This window comes from Vanacampus margaritifer, chromosome 2 (genome assembly GCF_051991255.1).
Source record: "Vanacampus margaritifer isolate UIUO_Vmar chromosome 2, RoL_Vmar_1.0, whole genome shotgun sequence".
Classification (NCBI taxonomy): Eukaryota; Metazoa; Chordata; class Actinopteri; order Syngnathiformes; family Syngnathidae; genus Vanacampus; species Vanacampus margaritifer.
Genome location: NC_135433.1, coordinates 46,039,558 through 46,056,845, shown reverse-complemented (window position 1 = coordinate 46,056,845; position 17,288 = coordinate 46,039,558). Strand labels below are relative to the sequence as shown.

General features: G+C 35.2%; 1 protein-coding gene across 4 annotated transcripts in view; it reads right to left on the bottom strand.

Annotated features, from left to right (window-relative positions):
- Positions 1 to 445: 445 nt before the first annotated feature.
- The window catches only part of st18 (ST18 C2H2C-type zinc finger transcription factor), a 94,950-nt gene continuing 78,107 nt past the window's right edge, over positions 446 to 17,288 (bottom strand). For 2 of the 4 annotated variants that reach the window (XM_077559055.1, XM_077559052.1), the window contains exons 15-23: positions 14,053 to 14,115; positions 10,317 to 10,385; positions 10,060 to 10,122; positions 8,293 to 8,373; positions 4,739 to 4,960; positions 4,574 to 4,662; positions 2,653 to 2,756; positions 2,397 to 2,543; positions 446 to 2,311 (exon numbers count right to left, since the gene is read on the bottom strand). In XM_077559055.1, coding sequence (XP_077415181.1) covers positions 2,171 to 2,311; positions 2,397 to 2,543; positions 2,653 to 2,756; positions 4,574 to 4,662; positions 4,739 to 4,960; positions 8,293 to 8,373; positions 10,060 to 10,122; positions 10,317 to 10,385; positions 14,053 to 14,115 — 979 coding nt within the window. In that variant the 3' untranslated portion in view covers positions 446 to 2,170. The remainder of the gene's footprint in view (positions 2,312 to 2,396; positions 2,544 to 2,652; positions 2,757 to 4,573; positions 4,663 to 4,738; positions 4,961 to 8,292; positions 8,374 to 10,059; positions 10,123 to 10,316; positions 10,386 to 14,052; positions 14,116 to 17,288) is intronic. The other 2 variants (XM_077559053.1, XM_077559054.1) reach the window with 2 other exon arrangements.

The window sequence follows — 17,288 nt, the reverse complement described above, 5'->3', positions numbered from 1 at the left end:
CAGTTGCAAGAAAAAGCATGTGAACCTTGTTGAATGAACTCAGATTTCTGCGATCATAACAATCACATGTCGCCATGTTTTTACTAAACACACCATGTGAATGTCAAGGTGCATTGTGGGTAAAAGTATGTGAGTTAAAAAAAAGTATGTTACTGCTTTTCAGGTTTACCACTGATGGCCCACTTGTGGTCGTCATACCCCCTGTTGACCACCAGGGGCTGCTAACACACAAGGTAACGCGTAAAGTTGCTGTGCTGTATAAAGAGAGGGGGTGGTCGCAATAGGTTGTTGGATGGAAGATTTGCAAACTTTATGCTCGTAAAGTCGAGGCGGATTCCCCTAATCAGCGATCGTCGACGAGTGAGTGGCGAGGTTGTAGGAGAAGGTGAAGACTTCCGGTTTGATCGGAAGTGGAAGTGACAGAAACAAAAGCAAACAGACAAGCAACAGTTTCAAAAGTTTATTTCTACCATACACAAACTGTACAACACAGCGCATATCTTTTTTTGTTGTGTGTAAATTATGAAATCGTAAAAGTAATTTGAATGTACAAACTACTTCAACGGAAAACGAAAAGCATTACGTCATGTCCAATAAGAAAAATGAAGGAAAAAAATACAATACAATCTCATATCATACTAATAATAATCGTTCCACGAAAAAGAAGCATTTCACATTACAAAACATCAAATACTAACAGGAAGATTGTATTGGGGATAAATAATTATTATTCACAGAACTTCCTGAGCAAACAATGTGTGTGGTAGGAATTCAATATAAGAAAATATAAATAAAGAATTACATTTGAGGATTCAAATTTTTAGGATCATTTTTAAAATATTTGGATAAAATAGGGGTGGTGCTGGGATAATTTGGCTCTTGCTGCGGTCACTTCTCCTTCATTGCAATATAGTATGCTTGGATACATGGTGATAGAAATTAAATGTGTTTGTCGGGAATCATAATTAGGAGAAAAAAAACAAACAAACAAGATTTAAAAGCATGGCTGATCAAATACATCAGTTTTTATAAATGTCCTCCAAGTGTCAAAGTAAAGTTGTGGAAATTTGTGCAAAATGTATAAATATGATGATTTTCAGTATTATGAACATATGTGGGGTGGCATTTATTTGTGAATTACAAAAGTGCAAAAAAATGATTTAGCAACACGATAAGTTTTTTTTTTTGGGGGGGGGGGGTAGATTTTTAAAACTAAAATGTAAATTTCCATTAAAAAAAAAAAAGTAGCTACCATTCAAATCTGCCCCACGCGATACAAGAATATACCAAGTGTTTTAAATTATGAAGTGTTAAGGCTTTTTTAAGCACTTGTAAAGATAAACACGAGTCCATTTGTTTGCTTTGACCTCATAATGCTTGCAAAAAAAATTCTAAATAATTGCCTGTCTCCATCAGCTACTGAGATATAGAAACAGTCATCGGGAACACGTCTGTCCTCCTATTCCGAAAATAATTATACTGTGCGAATAAATGAGACACCATCCACATAATACTGCCCTAGCACAAACAAAACATAGTACTTGTAGTTGTTTTTTTAAAAATGTTTTCAACGGTTCCATATACATTTAGGCACGTACGACATGCACACCTCACGTGTGTGTGTGTGTGTGTGCACAGAAGGCAGTTTTATAATAACTATATTTGATAGTAATGGAAAAAGTGGATTTTTGTCATGTGTTTTTGCTGAATTAAATTTAAATAAAGACAAAAAAAAAAGGTACAGTACAGTGGCATTGCAGTGTTAACATCATCTAGCATACATTCACATTCCGATAAAGAAAGCAAAAGCTTCATAAAAATAGGTTCACTTTTGGTGTACTAGTACTTTTTTTATTTTATTTTTTTATTTTTTTTAAGGGAGAGCTAACTGGAATACACGCGAGCCACAAAATTGGAATGTTTTTTTGTTTTTTTTGGACTTCTCAATCATTTACAACTCTAGAAATAAATACATGATAATAATAAATACAATGGACAAATAGAATATCGATAATCATGGATGATGATAATAATAATAATAATAAATAGCCAAAAAGAAAAGCAAGTGCAAGAGGAGTGGAAATCTCAGCAGGATCAAAAAAAAAAAAACCTAAAGTGAAAAGCAGTACAAACGCGGCCGTCCCTCAAAGCGGCCTTTGACGTTGAAGCCTCAGACGTGGATGCCTTTGATGGCCTTCTTGATGTTGTCCAGCAGCGCTTTGCACTCTGGCGAATACTCGCGCTGCGACTTGTTGTACATGTCCATCAGCGTGTTGACGTAAGCTTCGAAGTTGTGCTCGCTGATGGGCCCCTGCACAGCCAAACACGTGTTGCCATTGAAATGCAATGTGCAGGTGTCCGGCTAATGTGTGTGCGTGCGTGTGTGTGTGTTGTACCATTTGAGGCAGCTGGATGTCGGTGAGGCTGCTGATGAGCGTTTGGCTGAGGCGAGCCAACTCTTTGAGGAGGCCGTCGTTGTGCTGCTCCATCATCTTGTTCTCCTCCTCGATGCTCTTCAGGTTGCACTCCATCGACGAGATCTGCTTTCAGGTACAAAAAAACAGCAGCACAACAGTCAAATTTAAAAATATTTTAAAAATATATATATATTAGCGTGATCCACATTTATATGCGAAAGGAGTTGATGCTTACCTGCGTTTGCAGCTGCTTCATGTCCGCCTCCATTTGCATGTTTGATTCATTTAGTTCTTCAATGTCGTGCTCCAAATGTTGACTGTCTGCTTTGTTTTCAATGCCTGCAAGGCGCACATTTTAATTGGTAAATATCAAAAAAAAAAAAAAAAAGGGCGGATGTTCAATATCACTTTTTCCCACACCAATACTAGTATGAGTATTCGCTGATACCAAGTAACCGATACAAGTAACCGATAGGAGTTTTGATCTATCGTCGCTGCTATGTGAAATACACTTTTGTCCATTTTTGTCTTTTTTTTTAAACATTTTTTATGTCTTTGGGATGAAACTGAATGCAGACATCCTAAAAACATAAAAAAAGAAAAAAAAAGGAAAAAAATGGACATGTGTTTTTCTCATAGGAGCGACGATGTGAAATGACGGATCATTTTAAAGAAAGACCTTTCCTTTATTTATTTCTGACAAAGGCAGAACAATCACTTTGCAATACAGAATTTCAGTCCAAAACAAATCACTCTAAAACACAACTCTGAATATACACTGAAAAAAATGGTGTATTGAATATACTCAATTTTATTTTTGTCATGTGGTTGCATGAAATAAAATCATCTAGATCCAGAATTGTTTTTTAAGTAGACTATAAAACTACTTTAAAAACGTATCTGGATTCAATTGATTTTATTTAGCGCAACCAATTGACAAAGATAAAATTGAGGACTTGAGAAATAAAAAAAAAATTCAGTGTAGGATTCATAATTATAATTAGCACTGTTAAGCATGATACTGTGATAAATATTAAATGGATTACTCTAAAAATAAAATATAAAATACAACCATCCACAGGATAAATACCAGTTTAACTGCCACAAGTATCGTTGACTGATATCCGGCGCTAATTGCAAGTACCTGATACATTAAAATAAGGCTGGTATTGGCCCAATACTAAAACCAAGTATCGGTACTCGCCCATCTGGGGAAAAAAAACTGTTGCTCTCATGCCAGGTTGATTTGATGCACACAATTATAATCACACTATTTTAGTATCCAAATTTCTTGTCAACAAAGTAAGTTGGTTATATAATAGTGCTGGAAAACTAATTTCCTATGTGAAAATAGTTGTCATTTTACCAGATTTTAGGAATATCACAAATACAAAGCAAGGGAGAAAAGGAGGGGGAAATGTTGCAATATTATGAGAAAATGATCTGAATTTTACAAGAATAATTTCTTAACTTTACAAGACATAGTGTAAAACAACAAAGTCACGATATTACAAGAAAATAGTTGTACGTTTTGAGATTTTTTTATTTTTTTTTAAAGTCACATGGGAAAAAAGTTAAACTGATTATTGGATATACACATCACAATCACAATATTTGAATGTGTTAAAAAAAATCTTTGATCATTTTTAATGATTTGATAATGACAAAAAGTTGTATTTTATGTGACTATAATTACATTAATTTACATGAAAATGACAAAAATAAAGTTAGATTAAAAGACTTGCAAGAACTATGCAGCAATAAAAAAAAAGTTGTGATTTTAAGGGGGGGGGGGGGGGATATAATAAGAATATGAATTAAAGGCAGACCGTTGGACTGTTTTACAATACTTTGTCCTTATTTGTTAAGCTTCACAATAAAGAGAAAAATCGGCACAAATCGGCCATTTTTTATTTCATGATTGATGTCATTATCATTATTATCGTTCTTTCCAACCTCCCCCCCCCCCCCCCCCCTTCACTGACCCCAGTATTCTTCCGTATAGTGTGTAAAAAAAAAAGAAGAAAAAAATCAGCATTTTTTTGTTGTTGCTGATTTCAACAGAGCTTATATATCTCGGCCAATTAATCAGTCAGGCCTGATCAGGTGTGCCTAATGTGCTCGTGTGAACACGCCACTACCAAGTGTAAACTTACCACTGCTGGCCTTCAGTTTAATGGTCATCATCTCCTCCTCCGAGTGCTTTTTCTTGATACTTTGCGCATTCAGCGGGCATCCTGACAAGCTATTTGATGAAAGATTTTTAGCACGAAGCCGGCACATCGATCCATATCGTCCGGTGACGTGAAGGTGAGCTTTACCTTCTGTGCGTGGCAAACACGTTGTTGGCGTGGCCGAGGCCGTTGCAGCCGGGCAGGGGGCAGTGAGGCAACTCCTGCTTGTTGCTCTTCCAGGCGAAGGGAAGCCCGTTGAGGCTCGCTTCCTTCTGTCTCCTGGCGGCCAGCGGACAACTGCCGGCGCTGCGGTGGGATGTGTACTTGCCCGATATGTGGCCCTGGCCTTCGCAGCCGAACACCGGACACCTGATGGAGAAATAGGCACGCGGGTTGGAGAAATGGACGGAATGGAAATACTATTTTAGCAATAAGATAATATTCTGCTTAGCTGATATAGTAACATGAGAAGTTCAAAGTTGTGAGATACAAACACAATAATAGACATTGTTTAACCCTGGAGAACCCAAGAACCCTTTTCTTCTTTGGAAAATTATGAATTATACATTAAATGACTGCTATAAGTTCACTGAACACCAAAATATATGTTTTTTCAATTTTAACCCTTTATTCCCTAATTTAGGATTAGGGCGAAATTGGGATTTAGGGTATCATTTCGAAAAATCTGAATAACAAAAACTGTCAGTAAACTATTTAGAATTTAAGAAAACAGCTACATTGAACAATATCATTTTTTTGTTTTATTTGTTGCATTTTAGAACTGGATTTTGAATGTACAAACACACTTTGGCCAATGGAAACAAGAACACAGGGACAAAATCACTGCTGGGGAAAAAAAAGAGGTCTTTGTTATTTGAGTAGCAGATTTTATAGGGGCCAAATTTGACCCCGTGGGTTCTCCAGGGTTAAAAAAATCAATCTAAAGTGAGTCGTGCAGGCGTACCTAATATTGTGGCTGCCCAGTGTATGACTGCCACAAAAAAACAAAAATCTACAGTTATATACTGGAGCAAATTGCAGTCTGAGATCATTAAAACAATCTCTTTCAATAACTGGACCGGAAGATCTGTTGACCATTAAGTTGATTAATCCAGCCAAATGCTGATTAAAAAAAAAGAAGTGGCCAAAACTGGAAATGGACTCAAATAATCGCATTAAGTGCAAGTAACTAATCCACGCTGAACTTTAATGGGAGCGCGCCCATGGGAATTTCATCAAGAGTTGTTTTTGCGGGCCTTGTTGTTCATCTTGTTACATGTCACATGTCAAGTTCAGTCATGGAGTGACGGGAAATTATACAAATTGTCTGCCAAGAATGGTCCCTTTTCTATTATTGATTAAGGGGATCAGTGGGTGCAGAATAGGGTTGCAATATGACAATAATAAAAACATCAGTTTATGATTTTTTTTTTCCAATGAAAAATATTTTTTGACAAGGCTGGTGTTGGAAACATAAAGTAATACTATAAAAAGCAAAATGGTGGGGAAAAGTATAGTTTTTAGAACAATAAGGTTGCAAAATTGCAAGTATGTTTCAAAGATTAATTATACTGTAATTATGTTATAAATCCGTTATATTGTCAATTATAAACCATTTGAATGCTTGAATTTGATGAAGAAAATTGTTATAATATTCCAATAATAACAGGTAGGAATTTTAGAAGGATAATGTCATCATATTAAGAAAAAAAATAAAAGAAAGTTATTTGAAAATGTCAAGTCTAAAAGATTAAGAGGCAGCACGGTGGCTGACTGGTTAGCACGTCCGCCTCCCAGTGCTGAGGACGTGAGATCGAGTCCGGGCTTCAGCCTTCCTGGGTGGAGTTTGCATGTTCTCCCCGTGCTTGCGTGGGTTTTCACCGGGTACTCCGGTTTCCTCCCACATTCCAAAGACATGCATGGCAGGTTAATTGAACACTCCAAATTGTCCATAGGTGTGATTGTGAGTATGGTTGTTTGTCTCTGTGTGCCCTGTGATTGGCTGGCAACCAGTTCAGGGTGTACCCTGCCTACTGCCCGAAGCCAGCTGGGATAGGCTCCAGCACCCCCGCGACCCTTGTGAGGAAAAGCGGTCAAGAAAATGGATGGATGGATGGATAAAAGATTAAGTTGGCAATATTATGAGAAAAAAAAATTGTGGTCATTTTTATGCAAAAACTAATTTCTGGGGGGTCTTAATGAAGAAAACTAATTTAACAATTGAAGGAAAAAGTTTTACTTTGAAGACAGCAATATACATACAAAAAATGAAAAATCGCATTTGACAAGAAAAAAAGTTGCAATGTTACAAGAATAAGTAACAATATACAGACATAAAGTTGAAAATGTTTACATTTCTAATGGGAAAATAACAAGATAGAAAAATAATGTTAGTATTTACAATTAAAAAGAAAACTTCCTAGGGAAAATAAATGCAAGCATATACTGCAGGAATAAAAGTGCCATTTTTATGAGAATAAAGTCAAAATATTACTAGAGTAAAGACATTGTAAAAACATAACTACGTTCTTGTTTTTGATTTAAATTATTTTACAAAAGAAGTCCAAATTTTGCATGGAAAAAGATCATGATAGTGCAAGAAATACACTTTCACACTTTTCGGACATAAAATTCACAAAGTTGATGAAAACCTAATTTTAAAAGTGTCATAATCTGTTTTTGTTGTTTAGATTACATTTACTTTTGTTTCATTTTATGTCTTGTTTGATCCTGTTCTCGTCAGCCTTGTCCCTTTTGTTAACCAATCAGCTCCTGTCCAATCGTTCCTTGTTGTCTTTTTGCCACCACGACAACCTGGCGCCCGCAACTTGTGATAAGAAGAAACTTATCATTTTACACCAAGTGAAACCTGTTCATGCTTGTAAGAATAAAGTTTTAATATTCAAAGAACATAATTACCAATAAAAAAGAATTCCTGAAAGATTAAAGAAAAAAGCTGTAGCATTCCAAGAGAAAAAAAGAAAAAGATTTTTTTTAATTATAATTTTGCAAATAAAAACATATTGTTTAGGAGACTAAAGATGTAGCACTAGTAGTGTTTTTACCTTGCGTTGCAAGCAAAAAAGAAACTTGTGAGTGTTATAGCTATTGTTGGCAACTTCACAACAAGCAGCAGTTTGGCAGATTACACATTGTGTAGTTATTTACACACACACACAGGTAGACACAAAAGGGCCGTGCCATATGGGCGTCCACCATCCCCCCCCTCCTCTCTTAATGTGTATGAGATCCATACCCGTTTAATGCCTATAAGCTGATGCATTAGTAATTAAAAAGACCAAAAATCAGCGTCCAGATGTACACGTCCACAAAAGCTCACGTGTCAATTACATGATTGTTTTGGATGATGAGGCCGCCGGCGACGTTTTCTTCACATAATTACAAAGAAAGCTCTCAGAGAGAGCGACAGAGAGCGGGCGGAGAGAGAGTGAGAGAGAGAGAGAGAGAGAGAGAGAGCGAGTGATAAGCCTGATATTCTCTTTCAAATCCCACAAAACACATCAGAGCGTACTAATCCCAGGAAAGTAATTCACTAATGTGAGCACAAAAGCCGCTGATTTTCTTTGTGCAACTTGATGGCCTGCAGGTATACGTAGGCTGCGCGAGCGTGGCACTTTTTTTTTTTTTCGCTTTTGTGACAGCCAGCAAAACAAGAGCCAATAAAGAGAGAAATGTCTTACTTAAGCTCTTGCTCATCTTTGTCCTCCTTGCTCGGGGTGAGCTTCAAACCACCTTTTCTGGCACGTGGACATCCCGACAGGCTGTAAAGGAAGAACAGAACGGCATATTTCAGTATTTATTTTGAAAATTGAGACTATTTTTTATTGACTTGTATACAGTTAGTTGGGTCTGAGGAGTGCCTGCCTATTCATAAATAATGCAATTATTATTATTATTATTATGTTACCTAGCGATTTCAAATTTATACTAATTGACATAATAAACATCCCCACAGTGAAATTCCTGGCCCATAACATGATCAGCTAGGCTGGGTGAAGATCCAGAGCCCATTTCAAGCAACAGTGCCTGAAATACCATCACTACCATGGAGCAACGGCCACATCCCCCCATGCGTGCCATTGCCTGCTATCGCACCACCTCGCGTCAAAGCCGAAAGGTAAGCAGAGCTGCACTGAGTTATGTCGGGCATAGGTAAATGATAGCTAACTGGGCTAGCTGCTGATATGCGGAAAACACACACACACACACACACACACACAGAATAGTGTATAAAGCGATGCTGTCATGAGCTAAAATGCTTTTATTGTTTTTATATTTTAGTCATAACATTATGAGAAAAGTTTCAGTTTTAAGATTAAAAAAAGTTCTAACATTATGAGAAAAAAAATAATATTATTTGAAAATAAAGTTCTAGTTTCACAATCTACAAAGTCACATTTTTTTAATTATTTATTTATTTTTTAGCAAACCCCCGTTTTTAATGGAAAACGTATTTTGTTTTGTTTTTATGGTAAAAACAACAAGTTTTTCCCTAATTTCTGTTACACATCTAACCAGAAACTGAATCATAATATATTTTGGTGTGTTTTGAAATAATGTTCTGTTTTTGTAAATAAGGGATGGAATTTTGGATAGAATTAAAAAAAAAAAAAGATTCATCAAGTAATTGAAAAAAATAATTGGCAGATTAATAGATTGTCACAATAACCGTTAGTAAGCATTAGTAGAATAAAAAATGTTTTTGGATTCATCAAGTAATCGTTAGTAAGCAACTCTAAGATTGAAAAATGTCCATGTGATTGGTATTGGCCGATCACACTCATGAGTGATCGGTATTGGAATCAGTAGGATAAAACCCCTAATATATATAAATATACTGCAATACTTTATATCTTTTATTGCTATATTTTCAATTTATTTATAATTAATGATGTGCATTATGTGTAAAATGTGTAATCTAATGCAAATGTGTTATTGGCCTATATTTGCCGAGTTTAAAAGATTCAATTACACAATCGGAAAAAAACAGAAAGAATAAATTGCCATTCTACAAAAGAACAATTATTTTTTTTCTTAAGAAAAAAAAAGTACAATTTATAAGAAAGCTAATTGTGTTATTGATTTGAAAATAAATTGTCATTTTAGTGCCAATATGGCAAAAAAAAAAAGGCGGAATTATTCATTTTGACAATAGCAGATAATTATAACTATTTTTAAGAGAAGAATAAACTTTGCTATTATCACTCATTATTATATTATAGACATAAACAAAGACAGTTGCATGCAAATCTTGCCTTCTCATAACATTCCGACCATTTGGTAACAAGACGTCTCCGCCGAATAAATCAATAAAAAGCAACACAAGAAGTGAAATGGAAAAAGTACAGCGCGTTTGCGACACCGAGTGAGACTTTCACCATCTGCTCCCGAGTCACGCATCTGACAAATGTGTTTGCGTGTTCCCGCCGCCCCTCACCCATGCCTACCTTCTGTGCGACGCGTAGTTCCCCGTCACGTGTCCGGATCCATCACAACCAGGTGTTGGGCACCTGCACAGCCGAGACACACATCATGCTCATCATGCAAATAGCCAGCGCTGCAAATGCCTCAAACTTCTCGCTAAGTACGTCGAAATATGCATCCTCGAGAGGCAAAGGGTGGAGCAGAAGCAGCTTGTTCCGAAGGTGTCAAATCCCCCAACAACAACAACAATAACAACAATGGCGAGGTTTTAAATACGTACTTGAGTTCCTGAGAGTTGGCTGCCATCAGTGACTTGAGTGTCTTGTCAGCCAGGGGACATCCAGACACGCTGCGGTGAGGATAAAGAGCTAACAGTCATCTCAGTGCACTCTTTGATCACACCGCTGCATTAAAGCATCTTAAACGCACGCACGTGCTTTTATTTGTTTGCAAATATTTAGAAAGCGCTCGTATTTTGGGATTTTTTTCAGAGTTTGCCAAAGTGCTTTTCATCGGCCTAAAAGGTGTTCTAAATATAGCTACAGCAAGCTAATGAGAAAGGCATTTGTTTCAGGCATGAAGTGAAGTTTGACTTGACTAAAAGTCATATCACTAGAAAAGTCGTATATTAACTCATTCACTGCCATTGACAGCTATAGACGTCAAAAATTCATTTGAACTGTTTCTTATTAGTTTAACATATTTTTCCATTTTTGTTAACAAGAGTATGAAAAACTTTTTTCATTTTTAATTAATCACAACTTTTATATGTGTTCTAAATGTACAATAAAACAATTTCTAGGTTTTCATACTCTTGTTAACACAAGCGGGAAAAAATGTTAAACTAATAGAAATAGATCAAATGGATTTTTGACGTCTATAGCCGTCAATGGCAGTGAATGAGTTAATTACGATTAAAAAATGTAATTGCCTGATGCCCCTAATTTTTAATAATCTTTTCTTTTTTTCAATTTTTCTTTTCTTTTTTTCTTTAAATTTGTAATAATCTTTTTTTTTTATAAGAAAAAGATTATTAAAAAATGAGGGGCGTTAGGCGATTACAATTTTTAATCGTAATTAATGCATGACTTCACTAGTTAACCCATGATTAATCACAACTTTTATATCTCTTCTAAATGTGCAATAAAACGATTTCTAGGTTTTCATACTCTTGTTAACACAAGCGGGAAAAAATGTTAAACTAATAGAAATAGATCAAATGAATTTTTTACGTCTATAGCCGTCAATGGCAGTGAATGAGTTAATTACGATTAAAAAATGTAATTGCCTGATGCCCCTAATTTTTAATAATCTTTTCTTTTTTTTCTATTTTTCTTTTCTTTTTTCTTTAAATTTGTAATAATCTTTTTTTTTTTATAAGGAAAAGATTATTAAAAAATTAGGGGCGTTAGGCGATTACAATTTTTAATCGTAATTAATTGCATGACTTCACTAGTTAACCCATGATTAATCACAACTTTTATATCTCTTCTAAATGTACAATAAAAACAATTCTAGGTTTTCATACTCTTATTAACAAAAGTGGGAAAAAAATTGAAACTAATAGAAATAGATCAAATGAATTTTTGATGTCTATAGCCGTCAATGGCAGTGAATGAGTTAATTACGATTAAAAAATTTAATTGCCTGATGCCCCTAATTTTTTAATAATCTTTTCTTTTTTTTTTCTTTAAATTTTTAATAATCTTTTTTTTTATATATAAGGAAAAGATTATTAAACATTAGGGGCGTCAAGCGATTACAATTTTTAATCGTAATTAATCGCATGACTTTACTAGTTAACACGATTAATCACAGATTTTATATCTGTTCTAAATGTACAAAAAAAATCTAGGTTTTCATACTCTTGTTAACAAAAGTGGGAAAAATTTTAAACTAATAGAAATAGTTCAAATTAATTTTTGACGTCTATAACCGCCAATGGCAGTGAATGAGTGAGAAATGGAATGAGAATGAGAAAAAGAAAAAGGAAAAAAATAGGCAAATTAAGTCAAGCTAGTCCAACATTATTCACGAAAATGACTGTAGTTTTCCCACAGACAAGAAAAGTCATGATTTTAAGATGACAATGCTGTAAGTTGCAGTTTTACAAGACCAAAGTTGTCTTTTTATGGGTAAAAATAAGAATTTTATGAGGAGAAATAAAAATGGGCAAATAAAGTCGTGCTCATTAAACGTTTTTTTTTCTAAAATGGAATACTGTAGCTGTAATTTTTACAAGTTAAATCATTTCACAAGAATAGTCTTCATTTTGAGATAATAATGCTGTAAATTGCAGTTTTACAAGAGCAAAGTTGTATTTTTTTTTAAAGTGAAAAGGGTTTGAAAAAGAAAAAAAAGGCAAATAAAGTCAAGTTAGTCAAATGTTACTTTCGAAAATATTTGCGGTTTTGTTTAAAAGAAAGGTATGGCCTTCTATTTAGTGCCACATAGTGGCACTAAATAGAAAGCAACAATTTTAAAGCACATGCTTTACAGTGCCTCAAAAAGACCACACTTTACCACCAATTACTGTACTACCAATTATTATATGGAGTGAACGAGCAACCCTGCGTAGGTGGCTAGCAAGAACTAGCTGAAGTTGCTAACAAAGCGGCTAGCAGGAGAAGCTAACAAAAGAAAGTGAGAGCAAAGCAGAGGGAGCAGAATGAGCCCGAATCACGGGACCCAGACGCAGCTGTGGAGGGTAAGCGGCGATCAACACACTGGGTTCGACACTAGCTGCAAGCACCAGCGGAGGCTAACTACGTTCGCCAAGTTTTTCTCCTTCGGGTATCCGTGTGTGTGAGTGGCGCGACCTATGTAATATAACTAGATAGAATTACTAGACCTACGGTTGTATAAAAAAAGTACGTTGATGTGATTAGAAAATATATATATATATTTTTGCATATTATTTAAATTCATTATTATTTTTAATTAATTCATTATTATTTCAGCACTAGATGGTGCTAAATAAAACACACTGTTCCTAAATAAATTCAGAATTGTAAGATTTCATAAGTTACCATTTTTTTCTGGAACAAAGTTGTCTTTTGGAGTAAAAAGGGAAAAGAATATGAGGAAAAAGAAAAAGTAGGCAAATGAGGTCAAGCTAGTCAAATGTTAAGTTATATCACAAGTGAACCATTCTTGTGATATTATTATCTTAAAATGATTTAATAATGTTATAAAGTTGCAAAGTCAAGTTCGTTAGATGTTACTTGCAAAATTTAAAGTCCTAATATCAAAGGATAAAATATATTTTTTTATTGTAAAAATAAAATGAAAAATAATAATCATCTAAATTTAGTGAGGGGGGAGAGGGAAAAGCAAAAAAAAAAAAAACGGTTTTATTTTGGGAGTGAGTCATAGTTGCACTTGAATAAAATCCTTTCTATTATTTTATAACAACAATTTGTCATTTTATGAGCAATAAGTCAAAAGTTCATAAGAAAACGGACAAAGGCTAAACAAAATCACAGTTTTGGTTATATATGAAAATAGTTGAAGCTTTACTTGACTTAAGTCGATTTTTAAGCCACGGGGAAAAAAAGTCATGGTAAAAAAGTTCTGATCTTAGAATAATAATGTAATATTATGAGAATAAAGTTAACATCTTATAAGAATAAAGTCATAATTTTACTGAAGTCACAATTTAAACATAATATTACAAGAATAAAGCTGATTTTTTTAGGGATAAAGTTTTATTTTCATGTGTTAATAATGTTACAAGAAAACAAATCTAATTAAAAAAAAAGTAATTATTTAAAAATAATAAAGTATGCATGTGGACTAGAACCTCTAAATAAAAGACAACTTTTCATAAGGCCATTAAAAGAAATAAAGTAATAATTTTAGAGACAATTAAATGACATCGTTTTTAAGAAAATAAAGTTGCCGAGAAAAACAGTTGACCCCCCCCCACATTTCTTTTTCCTCCTTTTGAATGTTCGAAAGAAGAGCAACCCTGGTCTGGTGTGTCATGCTAATGAGCAAGTGATTCATTACGGTACCTCCGATGCGATGCATAATTCCCCGTCACGTGGCCGCTGCCGTCACAGCCCGGGGTCGGACAGCTGCGGGAGGGCACACAACATTTCCATACACAGATTAGATGGACTCGCCGATGACTGGGAGGAGCTTCGCGTGTGGCATTAACTGGGGGGGGGGGGCAAGTGGAAGAGGAAGCGGAGGAAGCAGGCCGGTGGAGTAGGGAAAGGGGGCGGGGTTAGTACATTTAGTAAGAAAGTCATCATGTTTTGTTTAATGACGTCCGCTAGTGTCAATGAGGGTCCAAACTAGAGGGTCCTACGAACGCTGCTAACGGCTCTGCAGAGCATGCACTCCCAACTAGCAGAGGCAAAAAACTCACTTTTCAAAGTGACACATTTCCTCTCAGGCCACATCAACCTGCGGGACATACCAGTTACAACGTGATGCACACACTCCCACGCTATTTGCCTCGCGCCGTTTGACAAGGAAAATATCATCAGAGGACGCGGACAAGGTCAAGTTGGAATATTTTCATCATTTTACCACAGTAAAATTGTAGTATTAAGTGTAAAATTAGGTGGCAATCGTATGAGGAAATGATTTGCTGCTTCTAATTTGACAACAAAAATTTATAATGATGCAACTAGATAGTTGCAATTTTACAAGAATTAGGTCACAATGAGCTCTTTCACAAATCCACTACTTCCTGAACTCAATACCACTCCTTTGATTCCCGTCTTTCATGATTGGATAAACTGATTAAGCCAGGTGTGTCTGGCCATTGTGGTCGTGGTTACTGAGGTCAGGCACACCTGGATTAATCGGTTTGTCCAATCATGAATGACAGGAAATTAAGGACCAATATTTTAGAATTTAGGTCATCGTAATAGAAGAAAAAAAAGTAATTTTTCAAGAATAAAGTCATATTATTAAAAGTTTTACATTATATGAAGAAACTCATATATTAATATTACATGTCAAAATATAAAAGAAGAAGAAGTTATAATTCACACGAATAAATGTTGCAACTGTAAAGTTGCAATTTTACAAGAATTAGGTCACATTTGTACACAAATCAAGTATTACTGGTAATGAGAAATGAACGATATTTTAAAACATAAGTAATAGTAATTAAAAAAAAGTTATTTTAGAAGAAAATCATATGAAAGTATTTATATTGTAAGAATAAAGTCATAATGCATCCATCCTTCATATCACATACTGTATAAAAAAAGGTATCATTTTAAATGAATAAAGTAATAATCTTACACCAAAAAAATGTATAATTTTGTCAACAAAATTTGTCATAATATTACAAAAAAGTTTTAATTTTACAAAAATGAAATCATAATATTTTTATGATTTTTTAAAACTAATAATTATTATTTTTAGTGCCTAACGCCAAATTCACGTTGACTGTGGAACCGACGCGGTGCGTTTTCCGTTCGGCATCTGCACAGACTGCAATTCACACCGTGTGCGTTGCCTGAGCTGAGCTGTCCGTGTCCGGAAAGTAAACAATAGCCACACTTGCCTGTTGTCACATGATCGATATGCTTTTGAACATTATTTCTGGGATTTCTACCATGGGTAAGTATGTTTTGTGTTTAAATAGTGTTATTTTGTCATGTTTAATTTATTCTGAGCTTGTTTTTTGTCTCAAATGTCCAACTAATGTCATGCTATGTAGTTAGCTAGCTTCCCTCCCCCAAAAATGAGTTAGCAAACGGTTTTATTTTGAAATATACCGGATCTACCTTGATTCCGACGCTCAACTTCCTGTCCGGCTCGTGTAATTTCTTCAGCTTCATGAAAATCCGCATGCGGCGTCCGGAAAAAAATAGAACTCTAGAAAAAACCTTCCGCAGCGCCGCATCCGTTCCGCATCGCATATGCACCGCACCGTATACGCACCGCACTGCAGATGGTGTGAATCGACACGCAGACTCGAATGTTTTCTGAGTTGCTGATGTAAGACAAAAATATTTGTCCAATTTTGCATTGATAAGGTTGTAATATTGCAACTAAAAAGTTAAAATATTACAAGAATTAAGTTACAATGTTATGAAAATCCAGTTGTAATAAGAACAACTAGGGGTGGGAATCTTTGAATGTCTCACGATTCGATTCGATTCCGATTTTTGGGTCTGCAATTCGATTCAAAATCGATTTTCGATTAAGAATTTTTTTATTCAAAATGATTTGATTGACAACGATTTTTGCTTCAATTTATAGATATTCAAGAAATGATAATGATCTACTCCAGTCTGACTTGCTAATGCTAATTAGTGCTCTACTCGCGGCACTTTTTTATCACTCACTAACTTGATCGTGACGTTTTCCTTCTACTCTCTAATGTGGCTACAACTTAACAGTGTATTAGACCGTGTGGAACCACACTGCCCCTCAGTGGCCAAACCGGGTACAACATGAACAACGCTCCAAATAAAGGCACACACAGACAAAGGCAAGACAGTAAATAATAATTAAAATAAAATCGATTTTGGGACATTTAAAATCGATTCTGAATCGTACTAAATGAGAATAGCAATTCTTATGAGAATGGATTTTTTGGGACACCCCTAAGAACAATTGACGAAGAAAAAAAAAGACGGACTGAGCACTGACGAGTGTGGGCTTTTGTCTGTCAATCTAATCGTTACTAACCGGGTCAAGTACTGACGGGCCTGTCAGTCCATTACTGACGGATGACCATTTAGTTGACTATTGACGAATGACGAACTGATGGAATGCCCACCTCTGTCTGTTGGTCCGAAAATAGTGGTGCCGAAGTGATGACGGAAGCGTGGTGAAAAAATAAAATGACGGACTCCCGATTACAGTTTGGTTCGGCTTGAAAAAATGACATTGACTGAAAGGTGGCCATAAACGATGACGAATGACTGACCAGCAAAATTTCTACATCTCGTAATAAGAAAAAAGTAATATGTTAGAAAGTTAAGTCATAATATTAAATTTTTAGAAAAAATAAGGGAGAATATTTTTTAAAATGTTGCTTTTTTTCAATAATAATAAAAAAATGTTTTTAGAGCCTAGAGATACTAGTTAGATTAGTTTAGTTTGTGAACAGTTTAAGAAGAAAGTTTAATGTTTAATGAAAAAAAGTCCATTTTAATTGCAGTTATTTGATGCTCCAGATCGTCACCAACGTTTTGTGCTCATCTTTATTTTCTTTAATCCTGCTTACTGTGCTGCTCTTGATTCCTGTACCATCATCAGACTCCAGTCTACATAA